Raw genomic sequence first — 25,499 nt, 5'->3', positions numbered from 1 at the left:
AGCTTTTGCCTATCCATTTCTGGATCCGCTGCAGCCCTGGTAAAAGCTTTCCATGGCGAATGGCCAATGCGCGGAAAGAAGCAGAATATTGCCTGCCTGGAAGTTTTCTCGGGTTTAACGCTTTTAATCCGTCGTGGGTGTCAATATCCTGTGTATAAAAATAATTCCTAAGGCAACTGTGCACTTGGCACACATCTTCATATCGAGTTAGCCCAATTTAAAGCTCCAGATCGGCCGCTAATATGTCGGAAAGATCGAAAGGTGACGTGTCCGCTCGCGTAAACAACAACGCAAACCAGACGCGTGTCGTTAAAAATCCGCTTCTGAGCGCCTCCGTGACCGGCCTGAGTTTCGACGACTTCCCCAACAAGCCGCAGCTCCTGCCAGCCGCCCCGCCCGTGGTCCATGCCACGCCTCCAGCGGCGCCCGTCCTCATCGCTGGCATCTTGAATCGCGGTAAGTGGGTCACCGTACGTTCGTGAATCTAACGCGGAGTGGGGGTCACCTGTTGCTCGGCTGCTATAATGATAAGCTGATAAGCCTGGCAAGGCACTTGACCTTCTTACCCTCTTCATAAACTGGGGTTGACTTTATCACGGATCAAGTTAATATAAACTACTTTCAGTGTATAGAGGAATGGGTCAGGTCAGCACTTATTTTGGCTTAAACAAATATGTATACCTACTACTAGCTGAACAAATATATAGATATATTATAATAGTTTTCCTAAATAAGACATTAGTTAAGTCCATTTAATCGTTTGAAATCACCGACATTGTTTATACTACTTTTTTTAAGTTGCACTTCGTTTCAGTAGTTTATGCAGGGACAAACAATTGTATCCTAAATATTTGCATACATTTAGTAAAACGGTGCCATATTGTATATCTGGTACTTCTATGGCATTTTATTAGACTTCGAGACCACATAGGTTCTAACTTGGCACAATAACATAACAACAATCTACTCCATGCTCCTAGTGGAGTGGGATCTATATGTGGGCAGCTCCAGCGTTGTCTTCCTCCGTCTGCAACACCACACAATGCTCCATATGAGGGCTGCAATAAGCAGGATCAGGAGAATGACTCCAAGGCAAATGGCTGCAATGGCGGCCTCGTTCAAATACACATCTCTGACATCGATGGTGAGGCTTCTCTGGTTCCCGGCCGCATCGAAAGCGATGAGTGATACCTTTGGTTCGCAGCAAGAGGCCATGTAGGTTGCCTTCAGGGGCTCTGTGCTACCAGCAGTATAATAGTTTCTGTAGAAAAGACCCTCTGGCGGCGAGGCCTGCAAACGCATCATGCCTGACTGCCAGTCCTGAGCGGTCACATCCACAGTCCAAAAACGTTCACCACAATTCTGGGATTCGGGCGTCAGGTAATCACAGCGGCTGCCAAACTCCCAGGATAGTGTAGGTCCAGTTGAGTCCTGGAAATTATATTTAAACATTTCAATTATGCTTTCATAATCAGGTTATCGGCTGTTCACATACCTGAGCATCTATGCTAGTCACCACTTTAAGATTTACCGCCAGAGTAGATGTTTCGCGACCGTAATTGGTGAAGGTAATCCGGTCTGTGGTGCCCTGAGCTGTGCCAGTGGGCACCAGAACAGTCAGACGCACTGTAGCCGTCTCCTGGGCGCGCAGGCTTAATCTACAAAGGCAGAAGTACGTAAGATATATAATGTGTAAACCAAAGACTTCGCTCTTAAGCGCTCCAACCTGGTAGGATTCAGTTGAACCAAGAAGCGCCGCTCGTCGGTGACTTGAATGGTGGAGTAAACCGTTTCCGTTTTCATGTTGGTGACCTCAAAGAGTAGCGTAGCTGTTTGACCAGCCATCACCAGCAGTTTCGATTCAATGCCCAACTCAATTTTTGTGCCACATCGCTGGAGAAGCATGGCATTTAGGGTGCTTCTCGACTGCCCAGTGCTGGGAGCTAAAAGCGTTTGATTCAGATTAGGAGAACTTTGGATTTCCTGCTCCGAAAAGGTTTCGATTTCGTTCTTCGGGGAGTCCACATCTTCCTCTAGCTTTTCCGTGTCCTTTTCCTTGTCGGGAAACTGAAGTTTGGCTGATTTGGCCTTTGTTTGTCCGGTTTTGTAGTAGCTGTCGATGCGTTTGATGATGTCGCCTGTGAGGGAAATAGAAAACAATTTCTAAATCAATTGCGCACACGTGTTTTTCTTGCCCTATGGAAATGTATCGATGATGGCGTCAACGCTGACGATTCCATCCAAGGTTGAAGCGCGGTTATCAGTAGAGATTCGTATTCATTGGGGCAAACGAAACAGATCACGGGCCCTTATCAGTCCGAAACCCAGTCTCAGAGCATTTAATTAGCTAACGGGGACTCAGTACTGTGTGGCAATCAATACCGCCAGGTTGTTTGTTATTTTGTTACTATAACTCACCCAGAAACACATCCGCTTTTCTTTCGGCGCGAACAAACACATTGTACTTGTCGTGCAGCTCGGGCTGTAACTTCAGTTTGAAAATCGACGCGCGTCGCAGCTTGTTTAGCGGTACGTAGGCATCAAGTTCTTGGTTATTTAACGTTTCCGTGACATTAACTCCGCCGAATTTCGCTAGTTTCTTCAAATTGATCTCTAAAAATTAGAAAAGCACAAAAATAAACAAAAGTCTAACAGCTGTTGACCATTCACAACGCAACGCGGACAGCTGTTACAGGTGTTTGCGCGGCGTTGCCAGACCATAGCATTGCGTACCACTTTTAATTAAAACATCATAGTTGTGCAATAAACATTCAATCTGTAAGCCATCAAACTTGTTTTTTATAGCCAAAATAATTATAATTAATGGACAAACATTAAATAAAGACATTTTGCGGTAATCTTTAGCCATTTGCGGGACCTTGGCAACCCTAACCCCGCAGCTGCGCCGTAGTTGTTGTGAAAGAAAAACACGTCTACAAAAATCCGCGAAAAAAACAATTGTTTTTCCTTGTAAAATTAGCAAATAACCTACGATTTTTGGCCGCTAAAGTGGTGACAAAGACGGATATTAATTGCCAGTCTAGATCAGTGCTGACGACATAGCCAGCCAGTGCAATACATCACCAAAAACTGGTCGCATTCTAAATTTGCCCTTGACAGTGATGTGATTTGCCTAATTTTGTTGTTAAAAAACGTATGTATGTATGTTATTTTAAGAAAATACCACATTCACAAAAGCTGAGAAAGATATTTAACCATTAGAGGAAAAAAAAGCTACCTCGAATATTCAAAAATGTTGACATCTTTCACATACCTCAAAGTATGTTAATGTTTATAAATTTACGATAAATACTGTGCAAAAGGGTTATTTTTGTTTGAGTTTTAAAGTACTCTTTTGAAAAGGTCACAATTCATTGGGAGTTGAGGCAGGCAGTGCAAAAAAAAAACATCCCCAAAAAATTGATTTTTTTGTTCAGGGTTTACATGTGAAGTACGTTTTTGTGTTGGTAACTTCCGGGTGATAACTTTGTTTATAATCGGCGGTTCCATAAGTTATAAAAAGATTGCAATACTTTCACCGAGTATTTTCAGTTTTGTGCGATAAGTCGCTGTTTTGACTACAAATGTTATGTTCCGCCGTTTTTGAGTCATAATTATTTTCTGTCTGACCCGTGCAATCTTCATTTTATTAGCTATACAATACAAACTTGGACTTTGTCCACTCGTTCGACGTGGCGTATGATTAATCTGGGGGAACGCTCGTTATAATTGATCCATTCTTCCAACCATTCTACGTTTTAAGTTAGTTAACAATAACATTTTGTGCCGGACAGTTGAAAGTGCTCCATAATTAAATCAAAATAGATATATATTAAACATACTCACCTTAAAGGACGAAACACAGAAAGGACTAGAACACAAAGTGCTGATACAAAGTTAAGGTGAAGTTCGAAAAACATAATTTAGCTGCACACGCAAAATATTCGATTTTAAATGGCTAAGTTGCATTTTAATGTTTGTAAGATAGCTGCTTGGCTAATTAGCTTATGACCATTAACAGTCACCATTTAAAATCGTTATCATTTGTGTGGCTTAGTGTTAAAAAGGTTTGATTTTTATCGTTTTCGTTTTATTTGTGTACCCTTAAAAAGCTAAAACATTTATTACTTTATAACTGTAAAACAGTAAACATATATGTATATAGAAAATTTCCTTTGTACTACAGTTTAGTGTCAAGTGTGGTTTTGTTGAGCATTATTATTATACTAGCGTTTTGGTTAAGGAAAGCGTTGGGACATCGGCTATATACAAGGATCAGCATAGCTGACTTGGGATTAGAGAGCAGCGATTGGTCGGGTGTTAGTCAATGATCTTACGAGCTAAGGACATAAATTACACAGTAGTACAGTTGTCAATACATCTGGGAAGTTATTGGAAGCTTGTGCCATTATCAAAAGGATTAGACTTAGAATCTACGTAGGTTTGGCACACAGACTCCTACACATTTAAGTCGCTAAACACTAAAATACAACCCTGCGTTAGTAAGTGCGATAGAGCAAACGGAGTCGGTGCTTGGTAACTCGCTTTACGAGAATCACTAACCACCATTCGGCGTCTCCATCGTGGCCCGTCTCATATTCGCATCGATTCGCACATGAAGACTGGACAACGTCGTGTCAACTGGCAGATCCAGCTCTTGACTACCTTGATACGCGTCCGCTACTAGGGTGAGCTGAAAAGAACAATAAATGTCAAATGTGTTGGCCAAATTAATCCGACTCGATGGATTATATCCGATTATTTAAGTTTGAATTAAATACACCATGCTTGAAGGCCCATTCTCAATTAAAACCCAGTTGATAATCCTATTAAAAGGCAGTTTAGTTAATAGAAAAACACTATAAAAAAGTACCCTTGCTTCTGGGTTTCCCAAAACTTTAAGCACAGGAAATTGAAATTATGCTAATTTCTTATTCCGCATTCCGCAGAATTTGAGTACAAAATACTCAAATTGCCATTTTCGCTGTGTGGGTTAGTTTCGGCATTATTGTCTAGGCTTCCTTTCTACCAACAGATTTGCCCTTCACTTTTCTTTCCATAACCTAGTTTTGCAGTGGCCGCACAGCCACAAAAGATGCACCATCATCGACAACAAGTCGCGGGGTCTTGAGCACCACCTGTCGTTGTGCTGGCGCTGTCGCTGCCGCCTGGCCACTGGAGAGGTAATCCAAGTGGCTCCGTCTCAGTTGGCTGCTTGGGCAACAGTCGGCTGGATCTGGTTGCCACTTTCAGTTTCTCAACACTTAGGCCTTCCCCGCCAAATCTGTCTCTGGCCCGCACACTTTAATTACCCCAATTGCTGGTCGGGTTTGCTCGTTGCTATCATCGCGCTCATATCTCACCGTATTGCCAGCTATATGCTGTCCGTGCTCGGTGCTCACAATGTGGATGATCTCGCCACCGGATCGGATGGCCACCTCACCCAGAATGCCGCCCACTGCGTCCTCCGTTTCGTTTTCGCTGCCCGATCGCTCTCCGTACCACAAAAGGAATAACTACAAGAAAATGCGACAGATTACAATGAGCATTTAGATCGTTCATCGTGTTTGTTTAGAGCTTCTTTTATAGAGCTTGATTAGAGCTTCTTGTTGATTAACTTACCCTGATCCTCTTCTTTAGAAGAGTAATGGCCGCATCTTGGACCAGTTCCGTGTGTGGTGGGATGACTGCGGTCGAGATGAAAACAGCACTGTCGTAGGGAACCAGCTCGGCGGCATGCAAAACGCCCACAAACGAGTTGCCGCCCTCGTGCTCCTTGGTGCTATTCAAGCCAGCGATGAACTCCCGGGTGTTGTTGAAGCTGAAGGCAGAAGGAGCACCTAAATGGAAGGGAAATTCGTTTCAGTTTTTTCTTATCGAAACTCATATTTACGCAAGAAAGAATGTTTGAAAGAATGACAAGTTAACTTACCGGCTGCATTAAGTGTTACCAAAACTATTTTGATATCGATGTTCTTGTCCTGCAAAGCATCGATATAGAGACGCTTTGCCTGCTCCAAGGATGCGGAAGAAGGATCCACAATCACAGCCAGAGGCATGCGAATGTACACATCCTTGATGTAGTTGCGCAGCTGATCCGCGGGCAACAATTCCGGCTTTAAGCCACCGGTCACTTGGATGTGCTTGGGCTGTTTTCTAGGACTGGGAGTTGTTGTGGTTGATGTGGTGGTCGTTGTCGTCGTCGTCGATGTAGTTGTCGTTGAGCTTGTTGAACTGGTGGTAGGAGGACTGGGTGCCTGGGTGGTGGCCCAGGGAAATCCACCGAAACGAGCCCTTAGTATGGGCAAAGGTGCCTGTGTGGTGGAAGTGCTTGTTGTGGTCGTCTTAGCTTCTGCATGCTCATCGTAGTAATCATCCTCAGAGGAGTACTCAAACGGTTTGGGTTTGTCCCGACTGGGCAGCTGTTGGACTTGAGCCTGGGGAATGGGTTCGTGTTGCTCAACTCGGTAGAACTGATCAGCTGGAGGCTCCTCATCCACCGACTTGGTGGCATCCTCCTCGATGTAGTCAGTTGAAGTATGCTCCTGATCTCGCTGGGGGAATCTTTCTGCCTTGGCCTGACGCACATATTCCGGTATCATGGTGGTAGCCACTTTTGCTGTTGTGCTGGCAACCATCTCATCCTCGGGCGCATCTTCGTAATAATAATCTCGCGCGGGTTTGTCCACCTTTGATACACGTTTTTGGGTGGAAGCATCGTCTATCATTTCGGCGGATGAGTTTTCCCCGGAATACGGAGCCATGGTGTTCATTCTGCTCTCCATGGGCCTCATGGTGCTCACTTCCAGCTCCATGACTTGAGAACTTTCGGTTTGGTCCTCCTCCAAGCTATTGCGATGCTGCTCCATCTCTTTTTCTACCTCGGCCTCCAGTTGAGCAGGATCGTAGATCTCATCGTTGCCTCCGAGGCTAGAGCCAATCATTTCGCCGCCATAGTCTTCATCCTCTCCAGAAACTACGGTATTTAGTAGCAACGCCGCCAGGAGCACTCCCAGCCAGAGGTGCGTTCTCAAAATCATTTCGATTGATATATGATCTTAGCTATCCTCAGTTGTCAGCATAAAAGTCTGCAAAAAATGATGGAGCAAAGAAAAATGTCAAAATACGATTTTGGAAAGCTTTTCGGAGTTCAATGATTGATTGATTGATTGATTGACTGACTTCTTTCGCTTACTAAATTGACGCAATTATTTATTATTATTTCGAGTTCACTTTTGCTGAACCGTTATTTTTAGTTTTTCTATAGATTTTGTCCGTTTTTTTTTCGACTATTTGTCTTCTTTTCAACACTTTCGCAATGTGAAAAAGTGAAATGTTATGACTGCTCATTGTGATAATCATTTGGTTTGTTATTAAAATCATTTTAAATAATTATGGCTGACAAATCGAACATTTATAGCAAATTGGCGGTGCAGAGATTTGAGGAAATTTCCATTTAACTACGAAATTCTGGGGAATTTGTTGTTTTTTTTAATTTGAAAGTTTAATTTGAATGCTGCGATCTCAAAGCTAGAACCATCAGGAAATACTAATACTAATATTCTATAATTGTACTAAATCCGATTTTAATTTAATCTGCTGCTAACCTTGATTAAACATGACGTTTTACTAGTTCGCATAAGCGTAATTGATAGCTTAACTTTTGATCCTAGCCATAAAAGCAAATAAAGTTATCCAATGTAACTTGGCTTAAATAAACATAAAAAAGATTTTATGGAGCCAAAAATACTTTGCCAAAGTCATGTTCATGAGCATGCAATAAAGTAAAAATAGGCCTTGATGCACGAACTTATTCAAATCACTTAAGGGCTGGTAAAACAGTAGCGTGTGATGAAAAGTTTGGCCAAATTAAACTAAAAGCCCAAGTAGCTCGTCGGAAAAAAACCGGGTAGGGTATTAAAAACATACATATATATACAGAGATATGGTCAAGGTTTTGTTAAACCTGCTGCAGGTGAGGAAAATAGAAACACAGAAAGCGAAGACGACGTTGACAATAAAACAAATTTGCCATAAAAAAGAAACAAACGACTTCTCGTGGTTGTGTAAACTCACACATGTGAATCCATTTGTGAATCAAAAAAAAAAATAAATAAATAAATGTTTAAACTTGATTAAAGCCGGAGGAACACGCTAACTTTGTGGCTTCAATTTGATCAATTTATAATATTTAATTAAGCAAATGCAATTAACACATTGGTTAAGACAACATGCAAAACGTTTTTATGATACGCTATTTTCCTTTGCACTCGCCATTTGTTGTTTATACTTTTTGTTGCATTTTTGCAGCCGTTTCTTCTGCGACTTGTTTGAATAACAAATTACCCACAAATCAATTTGAGTGATTGATTTCTTGGCTCTCGCCCCGTGATTTGCAGTGTAAAAACTCAGAAACGAGCAGTTGCCATTAATTAACAATATGCAAAGCCGCAAAAAAAAAAAAAAAATTGAAACGAAAATACAAATAAATAAAACAAAATGAAACGAAATGAAATATACATTCAAGTTGAAATCCAAAAGTATCGCATTGATGCGTAAAATGGAAATAAATTAAGTTAAAATATTCTGCGTTCGTTTTTCTTGTTTGGCTGGCCGCCCGAATCAACTCCAAATCGATTTGTACATTTTCGTGCGTTGCAAGGTCATCGAATTGGGGGTCAGCGGGGGATCATGGAACATGCAATTTAATAGCCAGAGCTTAGGCCTCTCTTGGGGTCTCCCCGAGCGCGTTTTCTTTTTCTTTTTTGTTTAAACTTGTCAAGATAAATGTGTGAAAGACACGTTCGTCTGTCGTCTTCATACTTGTTTATTATCGTTTTAAAATGTTATAATCCATTGCACAATTCCCATTCATAAGACATCTTTGGCCAAATGCTGGTTGGCTTCTATTCATTTCAGATTCTCAGCCTCAGCAGGTCACGTAATTCTTTGATAGATTGCCCTTTGAGGTTTAGGGGAACTCCTCAGTTCCAAGAAGTTGAAAGTTTTTGAGGAAAGAAAGTTGTGTTTTGGGGATATAAAGTTCTAGAAAGAACAACGTTGTGTCTGTTTATGTAAATAATATTCTTAATTTACATTTCGGCAAATAACCTTTTGATTAAAAAACAACATTTTAGCATGTTGATAAGATAAATCTTACTAGGAAGTACTTAATCAATTACTTAATTTACAAATTCCTAGAGAAACCAAATGCTTTTAACGTAAAGATGATTACAAACCAAAAGCGATTAGAAGGGCCCCCATACATAAAAAAAAACAACATTTCAATGATATTCTTCGTGATCTATAGCCACTCTATTTTATGATCAGGGAAAAGTGTTCGAATAAAGACCGAAAAACCGAAACCCGCTGAGGCAGTTCATCAATCAGGCACAACAGCCGTCATCAGCTGATTTGCTGCGGTGCGGCTCATAAAAAACACACAGCGGCAACCAAATGGTTCTATAAACAAATTAGAGAGGCGAGCACGTTGTCGGTTTTTATTTATTTACATATTTCTTTTCATTGTTGTATTTTTGCTTTTGCAATTACGTGGAGTCAGTCGCCGAGATGTGATTAACAGACGCGTAAGCATTTATTTTCGCCATGATTTTTATATCACTCGAACGTTATTCTGCCGTTTTTATGGCTCCAACAAATTAATGAAAAATAATTGCGAAAATTATAAATTCAAATTGCGTTCCTAGTTCCCCCTTCCCACTCTTCTTTCCCTTCGACCAACCCCTTCGTGTCAGCTGAATCGACTTAAAAATGCACTCTAATTGTGGCAGCTTTGCTCGGCGATCATCAGTGATGAATATACTTGTGGTTGTGGATCGGAGGGGGGAGAGCATCGGGGGGATCAAACCCTTCAACGAACCCACGCGCATTTATATTGTTTACTTTCCTGACATTGAAAAGCCAATTGATTTGTTGATTTTCAGAGCTTTGAAGGGTTCTGTTGGGCCTAGAAATAACAAAACTAATGGCATTCTGTTTGTAGAACTAAACGGCGGCGTGGGCGAAGTGTAAACTATGATTCGGAAATATTTTTTTGAATTGTTTTGCATTTTTTTCTGTGCTTAACTTCATGTGCTCCGACTTGACTTGCTTTTTATTTCGCTACTTTGCATTTAGGTATTTCCTATGTACTTCAATTTGCTTAAAATGTTTTTATTAAACCTGCTTTTCATTCACTTGCCTTTTGTGAAACTTCTTGTCGACGTGGTCTGCACTCAATTTTGCTTTCTAGCTTGTTTTTGTTTTTTTTTTTAATATTTATTATTAAATGTTTTGTGAATTTTCGAAATTCAAAACAAATAACTTAGGCAACAAACTTGTTTTCTCCTTGCTGTGCGCACGAAAAAATCTCAATGAATTTTAATTACACCTTAAGCGGTACACTTTATTTATGAGTTTTGCCCACTTCTTTGCATTGTTTATTAACTTGCAGATTATGCAAATCACGACAACAACAATAAACACGAGCGCACTGATATTTCAGAAATATTCACTTGCTGCAATATTTCACGCTCAGCAAATTGCAAGCGACCGAAACAAAAAATCTACAAAATTAAGAGCGTTCGATTTGCGGCCGTGTATTGGATTAACCCGTTTAAATATATTTCTCATGCGCGACTTGTAGTTGTAGCTTATAGCTCACTGCGATTTTGGCAGCTGCCTTTGCTTTTTGCTGGCGATCGCGTCAACGTCTCAAATGAAACTGAAAGCAGAAACACAAGCTGCGACCAGCGGAGCAGTTCGTTGCTCATATTCACTCCAATCCACTCCACTCCAAACCGATCCGATCAGATCAGCTCAGCTCGGCTCGGTTTGGTTGGCTTGGTTGGCTTGGCTTGGCTTGGCTCTCTTTACTCGGCCGAAGCAGCAGGTATATAGATAGGGGTATGGGTGTACGTATACCCGCTGCTATAGCTGGCTGTATGGCCACAGAGGTTGGAATCTAGAAGAGCGTGCCACTGATAAACCGAGGCAACGTGCTGGAGCAGCTGAGCTGATGCCACAATTGGATATGTTCATGACACGAATGTTTGGTGGCAGCGCCATGGAAATATCTTCGCTCGGATGGCAATTCTGTTCCCATGGTATCATCAACCTGTTATGCAATCACTGCGCTATATCATTCTCAACACTCAACATGCTGATACCGCAGCTGAAATGTTTAGATCTTATCGTTGTAATATGTCACAATTAGTGGCTTGAATAAGTTGTCATTCAAATAAGCAAAGATTCTATAATACAAGTTTACAATTACAAGATTTTGCTTAATTAATCAGCAACAAATACGCATGTTAATTAAAAATGAACTGCCAAACATAAGCAATTTATTATTGAGCAAATATTTAGTACCAAAGATATTGCCTTGATTACTCGTCTAGGCACACTGGTAATTATCCTTTAGCGCCAGGATTCGAGAAGCTATCTCTTCAGTCATACTTCCAATACCACTGGCCCGATATTGCTCGAGAAGCCCAAAAAGTTCCCCCCTAGCAGAGTTATCCGGGAATCGCACTACTCGCTCCAAGTCGTCAGCAGCTTTGATCAGTTTTTTATGGAACTCAGTGAACACTTTGGAAATCATATTCGATTGGAAATGGTTTAGAGGTCTGGTGAGCGCCTGCCTCTTGGAGGGTGATCCGACTAGAGTTGGCTGGTCACCGTGTTCATTGAATCCTTGAACAAATGCCATCTTATCTTCCAAACGACTGGACGTAACTATGGTCTTTCCATGCTCGAGATAGTCCTGCATGGTTTTCCTGTACTCTGCATATTCGATATAGGGCTCTAGGGCATTGACCATTTCCTCCAACATTCTCTTCATCAGGATAACTGAGTCCTCCCACCAGTCTGCTTGAAACGCTCGAACGTGTTGGAAAAACTGGCAAATGGCTTCCGTATTCCTTTCAACAGGATCACTCCTGGCAAATGCCTGGGAAGCAACAAGGATTACATTCTAAAAGAGAATTTTCTCTTGGCCAAACTCACCAGCAACACAAGGAAAAAAATGATCCGAGGAAATGACATTTTGCAAATCTTAGCAAATGACTGCATTTCTTTTAATGCACTCTCCTGGTTTTATAGTAGTTTTCTTATCAGCTTTTTAATTATATTTATACTCCTTATCTATTAAATACTATTCACCAATCTGTGCTTAATGAGTCGCTGGAATGATCTTACTCTAGGAATCACAATGCCCTCGAACCAATCAAAGCAGAAACAAAGCGAATAACACTTTTTCAAGTTCAGAGTAATAAAACTTTGCAACTTTCTGGCAGAGTTCTTTGCATGTTGACCTTTTTTTTTTTTTGCTTTGCAATCATTATGGCAAATAATAACCGCATTGGTGGCATGCAATGTGAATATGTAATCGGCTTGGTGGTCGTCAAAATTCATCCAAAACAGACCGACGCTGAACTTGTGTAGGAAGTTCGACTGCCCGACTGGCCGGCGCATTAAAATGGAGCGTGAAATGAATTTAATATGACAACTCCGACTGGCAGTCGCTGATAGCATCAATAAAATCATAATAAATACAAGCGCGTACATATATAGTGGGCCATCGAATACGTATATTTGTTCATTTAAATATTGTATGCGGAAACGTTGAGGTTTCCTCAATTTCTTAAGGTATTAACAAAGGGTTTAGCCGGCTTTCTTTACCTGAGCCATAGAAATTCCATAGAAATTAGTTTAGTGTGGGCTTGTCACTTAAACAGTACCTGTAAGACCCGAGAATGTTGAATAAAGTGATGTTATTCCATTCTTTTGGCTATGAATAATGTGTGTGACACAAACAAGAATGGCTCTGTTGTAAAAACACATTTTATTGTTATTCCAGCAGAACCTTAGATTGTTTAGGAAAAAATATGTAAACACAACCACGACGTTTAGGCACAATGATTCGGCTGCCTTTTTAGCTTGTATGACAAATTGTTGAGCATCTTGAGCTTGACATGACTTATTTTCCATGCGAAATCGTGCCCATCTTGACCTACGTGCCTATCTCGAAAACCGCCCAATACTAAAGTCTTTGGCAGCAACCATTGAACCACTTTGTATTGCGATTTGAATAGCAACACTTCGTTGAAATATTAAGTACTAATTGTGTGGTTCCAGCGAGGAGACATGGGTATGTGGTCAAAGCTCTCATTAGGTAAGAGTTTCATTTAATAAATAAATATACCATATACCATATGAGCTTACTATATTTTCATTAGCTAAAGATCTCGATAATCGCAGCAAGGGTATAAAAGAGTCGATGGCACGGAGATATCTTCGCACATTTTGAAAGCAAATTTATTGCATCCAGAATTTATGCAGCTCACGCAATTTTCACTTTGCGAATATTACGCTGTTGTCGTGCTTTCGTTAATAATTATGCAATCAATTTTTGTTGCTCGCCTTCTTCGGCAGTTGCTCCTGCTTTCGGGCATTGCTTCAATTAACAACTTTGCGGCAACGAACGCAAAAGAAAAACCCTTTCAATAAAACAAATTAAATATTTGGCAATCGTTTTGTGTCGATTTTTTTGATTATCGTTCCATTTGCCGCTTGCTAGCCTCTCGCTCGGCCTGTGATTTTGTTTGTGGCTCCCATATGGATGCCGAGGCTGGTTTAATTTTATGATGAATATATAAACACGTACGCATGTCCCAAGAGTGTTAATCAAAAATTACCAACTTGTTTTCGCAGTGGCAGCCAAACGAGCCCCTCGAGAAGAACGAGAAGAACTGGTGCAAGGCGGTGTCAGCTTTGTGTTAATAATTAGCTAACACAGTGGTTGATGCCACAGCCTTATCGAATACACTAATATCCTTAATCCTTTCGGTGTTATTTCACTTTCACAATATTCACTCGATTCACTGAGGCATCTGTGGAACACAGCACGACTGTCGATCGACTAAAACAAACTCCTCTAATTACTGACCTTTTTGTACTTGTCGCACACGTATATTTTGTATGCTTTTGTGCCTCATAAATTGTTTAAATATTGAACAATTGGCTGCAAATGGATGTATGTAGCTAAGCGTTGAAACGGATTGGCACACCCCATTGATAAGATATATAGAGTCATAGGAATCCGCTATCGGGTTATTCCGGAGGAAGCGAGATTGTGGCATATGCGTCACGGGTCAGTGGGTGTGGCAATGGGTGGCTGACACAATTAGCATACCGCTACTACGAAGGGTTTACTCATGTGCTCGGGGGAAAAAACCCCGAAAATACCTTTTGAAAATATGCGAGTCCCATATCATATCACCTTTTTCACCTGAACTTGCGGCTACCTGAGTTTGTTGCCTAAGTCTTTCGTTAGTCCGTCCTGAAATAATGCACTTTCCGTGAAACGGGTATAACGATTTTACTGAATGTTTGGTGTATATTCAGGTGCTTATTTTCTACTGTAGAAATAAAAAAAATCAGATCGAACTATATATAAACGGTTCTTTGTTTTTGCTGGTCGTCGAGATTATCTGAGCTATTTTATAGAAGTCAGCCATACTGCGACAATCGCAACGGAATTCTATAAATCAGCGTGTTTGCGTCGGAGAAGTGCAGTTCTATAAAATGATTAAGGAAATATACTTCCAACTCGTCATTGTTTCGCTGGCTGTACTGGTACGATACTCAGGATTAAATTCGAAAAGAAAATATTAAAGTTTCCATTGACCGCAGTTACCAGCGAATAGTTATCCCCTGGAGCCAAATGCGGAAAATGCATGCGAATTTATCAGGAACGTTGCGCGATTTCCAGACGATGAGAATGCTTGGTGGGAAAAGAGTAAAAGTTTAGCCAATTCCATTTTGGAGACCAAAATCAATTATAAAGGATCATACCGTTCCTGTAACCAATATGTTGCTACCCTACAAAATCTAAAAAATCGTGGAAATGAATTAAATGCATCCAGTCCTTGGGCACAAATAATTGAATATCTTAACGCATCCTCACAGGAATATGAAGGTGGTCCGTGTACTGATGAGGAACCCTACAGTTATATATATTCAAGTAACATTAAAAACATGAAAAACGATATACGCGAATTGAGTCAACATGTGAAAGATCAAATCGAATATCATAATTTGGTGGCACATATTGATACGAATGTCAATACGATCATAAATACATTATCTGGTTTCTCTATTCCGATATTGAAGTATTTAACACGGTTTCCTTCGGCAAAGTGTACTCTGCCCAATTGACGAAAAACCCATTTTATAATGCTGTCTAAAATAAATCCAAGAGAATAAATTGACATGTAATTTTGACTACAAATGGTATTTTGTGTTGAATGTCGTTACGATTGTAATGCATAGTATAGCAAGGGATCTAGGCAGTGGGTTATTGACATCAAAATGATAACCATAAAGTCGTTTTGGGTATTTGAATTCCTTTGAAAATATGGGAGTCCCCATATCTCGTTTGGTGCTACCTGAGTTTGTCTGTTCTTTGAACCTCCATAACACACTTCCACTAAAGGGTAACGTAAATTTGTCGACAGTTGAGCCTATTGCTCAGAAAAATCAGCAGGTAGTTAAGTATACTTTTTGAAGAACAAATTCCTTTAAAGCAATATAAAAGGAGCTCCGTTTTTTCCTTGAACAATCAGTCTTTTTAAAGCAAGCGTAATATGCGTTTCTCTGTAATAATTCTATCACTCAATTTATTGGTAAGAATTTGGTAGTAGAAGTAACCATTAGGCTTATTCCGTGTGCCGTCCTAGAGTCTCTCCAGTGGATTTCCCATGGAACAGGGAAATGATTGCGAACTTTTGGAACATGTTGATACCGACGATTTGTGGTCAAATATATTTGATAATGTTAGGAGATCTCTGGAAGATGCCATCAAACGGGCATCGAATTTGGAAAAGTGCAAATCCCAAGTCGAATTTCTTCAAAGCTGTCTGGATCGCGCCAATAGGGTTAATTCCCCAAAGGAACAAATGCAGTACGTTGTTGAATTCATTGGCTACCAGGAAATGCATTCCAAAAATGAACCTACACGCACAAATACCTATTTTGGAAAGAACATGATACATTTATTCAAGAAAACTGTCGACAAACTTACGCAGCTGAGCAAAAAACTAATTAAAGTGTCGGAAAAAATTGATGAGAGATTGAGCAAAACAATTGACAAAAGTAGGAAATTACTTTTTGGCCAAGAAACTTGAAGGTTTTATAAAACAGAGCAATGATTTTCTTTATAACAATTAATAAATGTGCTGATAGTGCTTTCTTTCTTATGCAAAACAATAAATAATTTCTTTGTTTACTAGAAATTACATTTTCTTAGAGTATTTATAGAAATCAGAGATAATGAAACGGATCCAACCGACTTTAGCTCCATTGACATAAGAATTCTGTAATTTTTCTTTAGCAATATTACCGAGCTACAAGACGTTTCGCATATTTGGTGTAAAACTTTTTGGGATAGAGTATTGAAAGTCGTGCCCGGTTTATTTATACCATTTAGCCGCTGGCAGCCGCAGACTGGCCGACGTCTCGAGGAGCTTCTTCAGCATCATTTTGAGATTTATTTTGATTTAATTTCGGTCTCTTTTTTTCCTATGTGTGTGTGTTTTCTTTTTGCTTATTTATTTGGCCCGGGGGTTCAATGCCAAACATTTTTGCCATCCTTTGTTTTCTCGGTTGTTTTTTCTGATCGCGTTTTTGGCATGCGACCTGCACGAGCCTTTTGGCCAGCGTTTAAATTCCCAAATTGATGGCAATCTTTTTTTTTTTTGGGGCAGCTCTTGCTTAGTGGCATTGTTGTGGCCCGAATACATATTATATGCTCGCTCGGGTATCCTGCAAATGATTTCATCGTGCTTGACGTGCTCATGTGGGCCTTAATTGTTTTATTTGAGTGCCATTATGTGCAGGCAGCACTTGGGACAGCAAGACGGAGCTGGAGCTGAAGCTGAAGATCTTTCAGATGCTGCTTCTTTCGAGTGGCCGAAAGTGACCGAAATCTGGTTATGATGTCATGCTCCTAAGTAAGGTATAAAATTCTTCCACATTTTGATGTGTGCGTGTTTCTCTTTTGTGTAGGGTCACAATTTGTATGGAATTATGCTGTTCTACTTTTTTCAAACTTTTGCGGTTAGACGAACGCGAGCATCTTTATTTATTTTAACACATTTGTCGTAATGCGTCATTGTCATTGCGGGCATTTGTAAATATTAAAACAAAAACCACCTCAAGCTCAAAACTGAAAAACTTAAACTGGAAATTTTTCGTCGTTATTCAATATTTTCCGAGCCCCACCTCGGCCAGTTGCTATAGCTAATCTTTGCCTAGCCGTTACAAATGACGACCCTAAAAGTGACAACACAAAGTCGACAATGTCAAGTGCCTCAAAGTGGCGAAAATATATGGCAAAAAATAGTTTTGCGCGTGATTTAAGCGGTTTTACTTGACATTTATTGGAAAAATGGCAATATAAATCATATTTTTCCAACCAGTAATTGAAGCCACAAGTATACATTAATTATTTGCTATCAATCAAATTACTTAGCTCTCGAAGAGACTGTATTTTTATATTTATTTATGTGTTAGTTTAAATATTACATAAAAGCGAAATGAAGAAATAATAATAAATTAAATTAAACTCTTACCATATTTCCATCGAAATATTATTATCAATTACAATATTAGCATATTTATGGGCAGCAATTTTATGCCTTAATAACTTATCCATGAATGTGATTAATAGACTGGATTGCAAACTATCGTAGTGAATAAAAAGTACTCACACTGATATGCATATGAAACCTGACCATTACGGACGCGCATCTGTACGTGGACTTCAGACCAGGTAGACTAGCTTAGAAGCAAGCCCGTTTGATCCAAAGATCGCATTTAGAATCCCATAATTTGCCATAATCATAATTCTAAATCATTGGCCTGGCTTTGGAATCTGGTTATGCAGCTGCGACAAGAATTCCAAACTCGCTTTTGAGCATGTGAACAATGCAGTTCTTAAAATAGTCTCAACTTCGCTCGAGGTGTGAAAACCTTTTGGCCAGCGAATACGCCTCGGATCCAATCACGTTTCAAGATCGAGGTGAATTCTTTGACGTATTCGCTGGCCAAATGACACGTTCGCCATGTTTTGCGGCCAAGTGCTTTCATTTCACATTTCACATTCATCGGGAACTTCGCGGCGCTTCTTCTACAAATGCCATGGCATTTATACTGCGGCTAATGTCAAGATTTGGCTTTTTATGACACCCCCCTATGCAGCGCAGAAAAAAAACCCGATTCGGATTTAGAGTGTGGATTAAGTTCGCTAAAAAAAAATCGTTAACTGACCTGTTTGTTTGCCAGTTCCCCACATGGCTGTTGCCGTTTATTATGGGTTAATCAAACGGTTGAACCATTAAAACTATATCTAGCCAAATTAAAGGCGGAAACCATTTGAGAGCAATCAGTCGGTGCAATTACAATTTATAAGCCACGGCTTACCTTCTCCAGTAGTTTCTTAAATAGCACTGGTTTTTTTTAAACTAACACTGATTTAATGAAAGGACATTTGTGGTAAACATTCAAAAACATCTTTTTTATCACTAATAATTAATAATGCTGTTGCATGTTTGATTGCGGCTATCGCTTGTTTAGTTCGACAACTCAATCTACATCTTCAAGTCCAGTTCCACCTTCGATTCCAAGTGCGAATTTGCAAACCCGTTTATGGCGGTTCCGTTTTCAATTCTGCCGATATTAATTAGCATTCATCACAACCCATAACTTCTTGACGAGCATACGTTTCTTATTTGTGGGGAATTGGCCACTTTTAAGTAATAACTTCCTATGATCTCCAACTATAAACAATTAGGCATCATTCTGACCAATGGGTTTTTATTTTGTCTACATTTCAGAACCGAAATCATTGGTCACCGTTGGTCAGCCATCGAGCATTGACGATAGCGAGGCGCTCGACGAGATTAACTTGAATACCAGCAGCGAGGATTCCGTTGGCGCAGGTGGATCGAGTCCATATCTAGGAGCAGGCGATCAAAACGCCAATCCTCTGTTGGAACCACCAACGGAAGCTGGAAACGATTCGTTGCTGAGCCAGGCGGCCTCCTCCTTTACTGCCCTGCCTGCGGTGGCATCCAATGTGTTTTCCACCTTCTCGAAGCGGATCTACGCCGGCAGCAGGGAGACCTCGGAGGAGCCCAAACTAGACATACAGCCCTCTTACATTCAGCAGGCCAGCTACGTTCAGCCAGTAGCTCCAGTGCCAGCTCCCTTTTATGCAGCACCGCCAGCGGCCGCAAACGAAGTGGTCGCCCCCGAACCACCCAAGTTCTACGCACCTACTGAGGTTCCGCCACCGAATGTAGGAGTCCCTGCACCACCGCCTACATCGGGAAATCCAAACACATACAGATTCACCGCCAGGAAGAAGCTATACGCTCCCATTCCTGGATTATCCGAGCAGTCCGGACAACCTGCACAACAGCCACAGGTTCCTCAGGCTCCCCAAGCGGCTCCATCATTCCAGACGCCACCATATCCACCACAGCTAACGTACGCAGCAAACCCTGCTCCCTTTGACATATCAGCGCAGCCAGCTGCAATTCCCGCAGAGGAACGCAAATCTGGTGGAGGACTCTTCTCTTTGACCAGTCTCGTGCCCACAGGAGTGCTTCAAAATATCACAGGAATTGTTCAATCAGCCACTGGGCGAAGCAGTGAACCAGAACACACTAACGTCCAGCAAGCAGGAGGCTACCTAGACATTACAACAGCATCAGCACCAGCTCCATCGACCAACTTATTTGGTGGACCGAATTCAACCTTTCCGCCGGGAGGAAATTATTTCGTACCGGGAGCACCTCCATCATTACCCTCAACAGGGGTAGTAGGCCCCCCTTCGGTCGGAAACTTCTTCGCGCCGGCTGCTCCATTGCCAGTAGCACAAACAGCTGCTCCACCAGCTGTCGGAGCCTTCTTCACATCTGCTGCCCCAAGTGTTACGCCTTCAGTTTTTACTCCAGGAACAGTTCCACCTCTTGCACCGCAGCCTTTTCAGTCAGCAACTGTAAACCAATCTGCATTGCCACCAAACAATCCGCCGACCGCATCTGCAGTAGGAGAACTCTTTGTTCCAGCACCAACGACAATCGCCCAAGGAACTTCACCTGCAGTTCCATTTGTTGACACACAAGCTGTTCCAACAATACCTTTAACAGTTCCACCAGGCAATCCTCCTCCAACATCGACACTTGGAGGATTCTTTACCACAGGTGAAGTTGCACCTGTTGTTGCGCCATTTGGAACACAAGCGTCACCAGCAACACAATCTGCAGGATTCTTTAATCCAGGAGAAGTTCGTCCTAATGTCCCGTTAGCCGAACCTGTTCCAACTATACCGATTACATCATCAGGTGTTCCACCTATAGGATTATTTCCTCCAGCACCGGCACAGCCTGGTGTCCAAACTGCTTCAAATCCGAATCCCTTGCCAGGAGCAGCTGCACCGCCACCAGCCGCTGGGCAAGCTTCATATCGTCTCCAGAAGGGAACTCGTCTTTACAAGAGTCCATTGACGCCCCAGGAAACCGCAACATCTTCGGGATTCGCCGCTCCTCTGCCCCCCACATCTGTAACTCCAGCAATTTTTAATCCATTCGGAGCACCGGCACCAGGATCTTTCAATTCAGTAGGCCATCTAGAGGGTCAATCCAGCCAAGGAGTTCCTTTCTTTACGCCGCCAGTGCAGAATCCACCAGGACAAGTAGCGGCTCCAACTGTTGCTGTTCCGCAATCAGCACCTATTGCCCCTCCACCAGGGACATCAAGCACAAGTGTTGCTCCTCCGCTAACAGCATCTATAGCCAATCCTCCTCCAACATCTGGCTTTGCAAGTGTACCCCTCTTCGCTGCACCAACAATATCCTCAACGCCTATTCCTTTCTTCAATCCTCAACCAACAGGAGCAGAAGTAACAACTGGTTTGAGCCAACAGGAAAACGAAGCTACAGCATCGACAACTTTGGAAGGTCTAGTGCAAGGACCTGCTCCAACACTCTCTGCAAGTCAATTCTTTGATACGCCCTTGCCAACAGGAACCCAACCGGAGAATCAAGTAGCAAGTGTTTCCTCGGAAAGAGAAAATCTTGTACAGGAGCCAATATCGAACCAAGGAATTCCATTCTTTGCGCCGCCGCAAACGAATATTTTTACACCACAGCTTCAGCAAGAGTTCATAGCACCAGCAGAGGATTCCAAGCGATCCGAGATTCAAGAAGAATTCTTATCAGCACCACCACAAGAATCTAATCTATCAACCGAACTTAGAGAAGATACACACACTGGTCCACCCGTAATCGAACCCGTTTTGGAAGAAACCCCAGCAAGTAGCTCGGAATCGAGTGTTCCGCCCGCAAGTAAGGTAGATCAAGAAGATATAGTCTACCCAGAACCATCTGCGCCGGTGGAACAAGAGATTCCATTATTCGTTCCAGTGCCAGGTTTGCCGGGACTAAGTCAGGACATACCACTATATCCACCACCACCAACTGGTTCCACCACTGCCAGCTCGATTTTTGCTGCGCCACCAGTGGCTTCAAGTGCTCCACTTTTTGTTCCTGTTCCTGGTCCTCCGTCGGTTTCATCGTTATTTTCCCCCTCTCAAGTGGATTCTACTTCTTCGTTATTTGCTCCGCCACCAACATCTGCAAATACAACAATACTAACACCGGCTCCGGATACGACTTCTACGTTGTTTGCCAACAACATACCAACAACAACACCATCCATACCAGATATAGTTCCAACTACATCGGCTGAGCTGGTTGACGCACCTCCTGGTTTCCAGGGATCATCAGACGACACCGCAACCAATCTATTTCAGGGAAACACCGAAACCCAAACAGTTTTTAGTCCATTTGCACAAACTAAGGCTACACCTTTGGTTCAGGAAACAAAACCCGAATTGGTTCCACCTCCAATTGGATTCTTTGCGCCGAAAAGCGAGTCGGAAGTTCTTAGCCAGCCACCACTTGCTCCCTCGCCACTGCAAAGCTTCTTCAGCACAGCACCAGAAACAGCAACAACCACCGACTTCAATTTCTTCGGAAGCCCAGCACCCGGCAGCGTGTTTCCTGATTTGCCAGTGCAGCAGGGAATCGCACCGCCACCATTGGCACTTGAGTCACCGCCACAGAATAGTGTGTCCAATATAGCCACATCTGCTATAGGATTCGATTTGTTAAACCAGACTCAGCAAGCTTCAAGTTTAGTCGAAAACTCAAATCAAAATTCAAGTGTCAACTCTTTCGACGGCTATTTTGGTGGTCCTAGTGCATCTGCGGCACAAACATTCGCAAACGAGACAACTAATGCACTTGTTGCTCCAGCTATAAACTGCGATCCCGTCAATTTCTTCGATCAGGTTCCTCAAACCCAGTCGCAAATCCAGCAAGCAAACGAGGATCAGCGCATTCAGAACTTCTTCAACAATCCACCGTTGCAGGATCAACCCGCTGTACCAGGTGAACTCAAATACGACATTGTCCACAGCGGAGTGGCTGTTAAGCAGCTGCAAGAGCGCTCACAGACGCCCGTTTCAAATCTTGTCGAGCCACCTTCGTCTGCCTGTTCGGAATTCTCGACCCTTGCTCCAGCACCAACACAAACCGATCGCCAATCGGGCGACGATCTACTCCAACAGCATCTGGGCGAATTGCCCGAGGATATCCTCAGAGAGCTTAGAATGGCAAGTGCCAGCAGCGAAAAGGGCCAGGTGGCGACGCCTCCCGTGGCTATAGTACGTTAAACAGTAGCTGAATATTGTTTTTATCATACTAATTAACAATTTTTCGTTTAGCCTTACTCACCAGTGGTGGCCCATTGGTTCTACAAGCGCAGCGTGGACACAAAGTTCATCTGGACACCATTCAGCCACTATGATTCGGCCTTGTTAGAAACCAGCCTAAATCTTGGTAAGCACTTTCTTTTATTTAGCTACTGAAACTTTTCAAACAAAATCATCTTACGACTTAATCTCAATTCCAGACGATTCCACATTGATTATTCCCGTTGAGGGTGGCCGCTACGATGTAAACATCAAGGAACGTACCAAGACTCCCGTTTACTGGGAGGGAAAGGCCATCGAAGTGCGACGCTGCTCCTGGTTCTACAAGGGAGTTGACTCCAAGTATGTTCCATACACCGAGGATACGGCTGCACTACTTGAAGCGGAATACAAGCGATCTGCGGAGACTGGTGAATGGCATCAGAAGATTATGCTGGCCAATGGCGAACAGGTGGTCTTCCACGGACCTACAGTCATCGTTCACTTCCTGCCGCAACAGAATGCAGACACTTGGGGAGCCAGCACACAGGGTTCCATGCGTCCGAGAGTTGTCAAGAGGGATCTGGATGATTTCACCATCGAGCAAGGCGAATCGCAGCGAGTCGATCACCTGCTTTTCATGGTCCATGGCATTGGCTCAGCCTGCGATTTGAAAATGCGTTCCGTGGAGGAAGTGGGTGAGTTATATACATGAGTCTCTTAGTTTTCTGGCAAATAACCAATTTGTAATCATTTTTAGTGGATGACTTCCGGGTTATTGCCCAGCAACTAGTTCAGTCGCACTACAAAAACTCAACAGATATGGGCCTGGTGGGTCGCGTTGAAGTTTTGCCCATCTCGTGGCACGGACACCTGCACTCCGAGGAGTTAGGCATCGACGAAAAGCTGAAATCCATCACTTTGGAGTCTATTCCTCGCTTGCGAAACTTCACCAATGACACGCTGCTCGACGTGCTGTTCTACACCAGTCCGAAATACTGTCAAAAGATCATGAACACGGTGGCAGATGCGCTTAACGATGTCTACCTGAAGTACCGAATGCGGCACCCTGAATTCAATGGGGGAGTTTCGCTGGCAGGTCACAGTCTCGGCTCCCTAATCCTATTCGATTTATTGTGCCATCAGGAACCGCTCAAGGAAAGCGAGGAAGAGAATAAAGTGAGTAAAACTTTAGCGATTAATAAAACCATTTTAAAAGCATTTTATCTATTAAGGAGAATCCCGACCAACTTCCCCAAAAGCAATCGAGTCAAAAGGTACAGCTTCCAACCAGCGATCCTTTGCCGAAACAAGTCAGCTATGCGATGGGTCCGGAGGGCACGGGACAGCCCGTGATTACATATACACAGCTGATATTCCACCCCAAAAAATTCTTTGCTCTGGGCTCACCCATCGGAATGTTTGTAACCATCAGGGGGATTGATAAGCTTGGTCTCGACTTTCACCTGCCCACGTGTCCGGGTTTCTACAACATATTCCATCCCTTCGATCCGGTAGCCTATCGGATCGAGGCGCTTGTCAATCCGGACATGAACGGCATTCGACCGGTGTTAATTCCCCATCACAAGGGACGAAAACGAATGCACCTGGAGCTGAAGGAGACGATGACACGTGTGGGTGCGGACATCAAGCAGCGATTTATGGACACATTCAAGACCACGCTGGACAGCGTAAACTTTTTGACCACGGTAACGAAGGTTAAGAAGGAAGCGGAGGAGTCGCTGGAGAAGGAGACAAGCCAGACTTCATCGCAAGCTTTTCAAAAGCAAACCGAGGATCAGGACGAGAGTTCAGTTGCCAGTTCATCTTGCAAACTACGAAATCGCACCGATTCCAATTCGACGACGGCTTCTGACCCTGAGTTTATAGAACTTGATTTCCCACTGGGTAAGCTGAACGACTCAAAACGTGTGGACTACGTGCTTCAGGAAGCTCCACTAGAATTCATCAACGAATATATTTTCGCCCTGAGCAGCCATGTGTGCTACTGGTAAGTTATCACCTTGAGTTACTCCTTAAATATAGATTTACTTACCAATTATGACTTCTCAAACGCAGGGGCTCCGAAGATACGATCCTTTTCGTGATGAAGGAGATTTATGCCAGCCTGGGAATCAGCACAGACAGCCAGGTGCCGCAGTCCTCAATGACCATCGAGCGACCCGTTTCGCATGAGAGCAGTGTTAGCCACTCGCTGTTGCCGATGTGAGTCCACAAAACCACACGAGAGCTCTGTTGGATCCAACGATCCCACGTACCGTATACACCATAACTATATATAAATTTAGTACCAATTTATTTAGATATGTTATTTGTTAGCCGAATCATGCAAAGAATTTTCCATATGTGCAACTCCAACATGGTAAAAGGTATTATCAAAATAAGAAGTCTTTATCGTTTGAGTGACAAAACCGTAGCAAGTTCTTGAGCTTTACAAAATTACCTATGTATTGATCGGATTGGCACCCATGAGACCTATTTGTTATTTTTGTAATATCGCCTGTGTAACAACTAACTTTGTAACATTTATGTTAAACGAAGTGTATGTCTAACAAATTTTAAAATAAATAACTACCATTGTTTTCAAGTTTGGCGGGTTTTCATAAATCGAATTACTGTTTCAGCTTATCGAATAGTCGATAACTGCTCCGTTGCG

At 42.4% G+C, this 25,499-nt stretch overlaps 5 protein-coding genes and 1 non-coding gene across 13 annotated transcripts; 4 read left to right on the top strand and 2 right to left on the bottom strand.

Moving 5' to 3' along the window:
* Nucleotides 1-36: 36 nt before the first annotated feature.
* On the top strand, nt 37-25,428 carry PAPLA1 (Phosphatidic Acid Phospholipase A1). Of its 4 annotated transcripts, NM_001298812.1 has the most exons (8): nt 37-456; nt 18,897-22,795; nt 22,856-22,970; nt 23,044-23,520; nt 23,583-24,001; nt 24,061-24,833; nt 24,902-25,097; nt 25,163-25,428. In NM_001298812.1, the coding sequence occupies exons 1-7, from the start codon at nt 243-245 to the stop codon at nt 25,050-25,052; spliced, it is 6,048 nt and encodes a 2,015-aa protein (NP_001285741.1). In that variant the 5' UTR covers nt 37-242; the 3' UTR covers nt 25,053-25,097; nt 25,163-25,428. The 4 variants fall into 4 exon arrangements, with proteins under 4 accessions (NP_001285741.1, NP_609185.1, NP_001188714.1 ...); NM_135341.1 differs by having other exon boundaries at nt 100-456; nt 24,058-24,833; nt 24,902-25,428; NM_001201785.1 differs by lacking the exon at nt 37-456 and adding an exon at nt 2,925-3,154 and having other exon boundaries at nt 24,058-24,833; nt 24,902-25,428.
* Nucleotides 889-13,917, bottom strand: CG43394 (uncharacterized protein). Of its 5 annotated transcripts, none has more exons than NM_001273296.2 (9): nt 13,702-13,917; nt 5,933-7,088; nt 5,623-5,840; nt 5,364-5,516; nt 4,564-4,693; nt 2,419-2,613; nt 1,727-2,138; nt 1,496-1,658; nt 889-1,431 (listed from the first exon to the last, which is right to left on the bottom strand). In NM_001273296.2, exons 2-9 carry the CDS (start codon nt 7,038-7,040, stop codon nt 964-966), a joined length of 2,847 nt encoding a protein of 948 aa, NP_001260225.1. In that variant the 5' UTR covers nt 7,041-7,088; nt 13,702-13,917; the 3' UTR covers nt 889-963. The 5 variants fall into 5 exon arrangements, with proteins under 5 accessions (NP_001260225.1, NP_001245938.1, NP_001285742.1 ...); NM_001259009.2 differs by lacking the exon at nt 13,702-13,917 and adding an exon at nt 10,202-10,727; NM_001298813.1 differs by lacking the exons at nt 889-1,431; nt 1,496-1,658; nt 1,727-2,138; nt 2,419-2,613 and having other exon boundaries at nt 4,072-4,693.
* On the bottom strand, nt 11,319-12,064 carry CG31606 (uncharacterized protein). Its single transcript, NM_164791.4, has 2 exons — nt 12,007-12,064; nt 11,319-11,950 (listed from the first exon to the last, which is right to left on the bottom strand). Exons 1-2 carry the CDS (start codon nt 12,043-12,045, stop codon nt 11,396-11,398), a joined length of 594 nt encoding a protein of 197 aa, NP_723348.1. The 5' UTR covers nt 12,046-12,064; the 3' UTR covers nt 11,319-11,395.
* On the top strand, nt 14,568-15,284 carry CG42763 (uncharacterized protein). Its single transcript, NM_001201788.3, has 2 exons — nt 14,568-14,637; nt 14,695-15,284. Exons 1-2 carry the CDS (start codon nt 14,587-14,589, stop codon nt 15,217-15,219), a joined length of 576 nt encoding a protein of 191 aa, NP_001188717.1. The 5' UTR covers nt 14,568-14,586; the 3' UTR covers nt 15,220-15,284.
* CG42762 (uncharacterized protein) lies at nt 15,628-16,274 on the top strand. Its single transcript, NM_001201787.2, has 2 exons — nt 15,628-15,686; nt 15,741-16,274. Exons 1-2 carry the CDS (start codon nt 15,648-15,650, stop codon nt 16,185-16,187), a joined length of 486 nt encoding a protein of 161 aa, NP_001188716.1. The 5' UTR covers nt 15,628-15,647; the 3' UTR covers nt 16,188-16,274.
* Nucleotides 18,013-18,135, top strand: mir-4984 (mir-4984 stem loop). The gene has a single exon (NR_047920.1). It is a non-coding gene; the product is annotated as a mir-4984 precursor RNA (primary transcript).
* Nucleotides 25,429-25,499: the final 71 nt, after the last annotated feature.

Source organism: Drosophila melanogaster, chromosome 2L (genome assembly GCF_000001215.4).
Source record: "Drosophila melanogaster chromosome 2L".
In the NCBI taxonomy this organism is placed as follows: Eukaryota; Metazoa; Arthropoda; class Insecta; order Diptera; family Drosophilidae; genus Drosophila; species Drosophila melanogaster.
The sequence above is the reverse complement of the archived record's forward strand: the minus strand, read 5'-3'. Positions and strand labels throughout refer to the sequence as shown.

Excerpts from the sequence above, each read along its gene's own strand:
- PAPLA1 (NM_135341.1), top strand. The coding sequence starts at position 243 with ATGTCGGAAAGATCGAAAGGTGACGTGTCCGCTCGCGTAAACAACAAC. Across the intron at positions 22,796-22,855 it reads CGACGCCTCCCGTGGCTATA|CCTTACTCACCAGTGGTGGC; the intron begins GTACGTTAAACA and ends TTTTTCGTTTAG. Across the intron at positions 22,971-23,043 it reads AGAAACCAGCCTAAATCTTG|ACGATTCCACATTGATTATT; the intron begins GTAAGCACTTTC and ends TCTCAATTCCAG.
- CG43394 (NM_001273296.2), bottom strand. The coding sequence starts at position 7,040 with ATGATTTTGAGAACGCACCTCTGGCTGGGAGTGCTCCTGGCGGCGTTG. Across the intron at positions 5,841-5,932 it reads GGTAACACTTAATGCAGCCG|GTGCTCCTTCTGCCTTCAGC; the intron begins GTAAGTTAACTT and ends CCTTCCATTTAG. Across the intron at positions 4,694-5,363 it reads AGCATATAGCTGGCAATACG|CTCACCCTAGTAGCGGACGC; the intron begins GTGAGATATGAG and ends TGTTCTTTTCAG.
- CG31606 (NM_164791.4), bottom strand. The coding sequence starts at position 12,045 with ATGTCATTTCCTCGGATCATTTTTTTCCTTGTGTTGCTG. Across the intron at positions 11,951-12,006 it reads TTTTTTTCCTTGTGTTGCTG|GCATTTGCCAGGAGTGATCC; the intron begins GTGAGTTTGGCC and ends GTTGCTTCCCAG.
- CG42763 (NM_001201788.3), top strand. The coding sequence starts at position 14,587 with ATGATTAAGGAAATATACTTCCAACTCGTCATTGTTTCGCTGGCTGTA. Across the intron at positions 14,638-14,694 it reads TTGTTTCGCTGGCTGTACTG|TTACCAGCGAATAGTTATCC; the intron begins GTACGATACTCA and ends CATTGACCGCAG.
- CG42762 (NM_001201787.2), top strand. The coding sequence starts at position 15,648 with ATGCGTTTCTCTGTAATAATTCTATCACTCAATTTATTG. Across the intron at positions 15,687-15,740 it reads TTCTATCACTCAATTTATTG|AGTCTCTCCAGTGGATTTCC; the intron begins GTAAGAATTTGG and ends GTGCCGTCCTAG.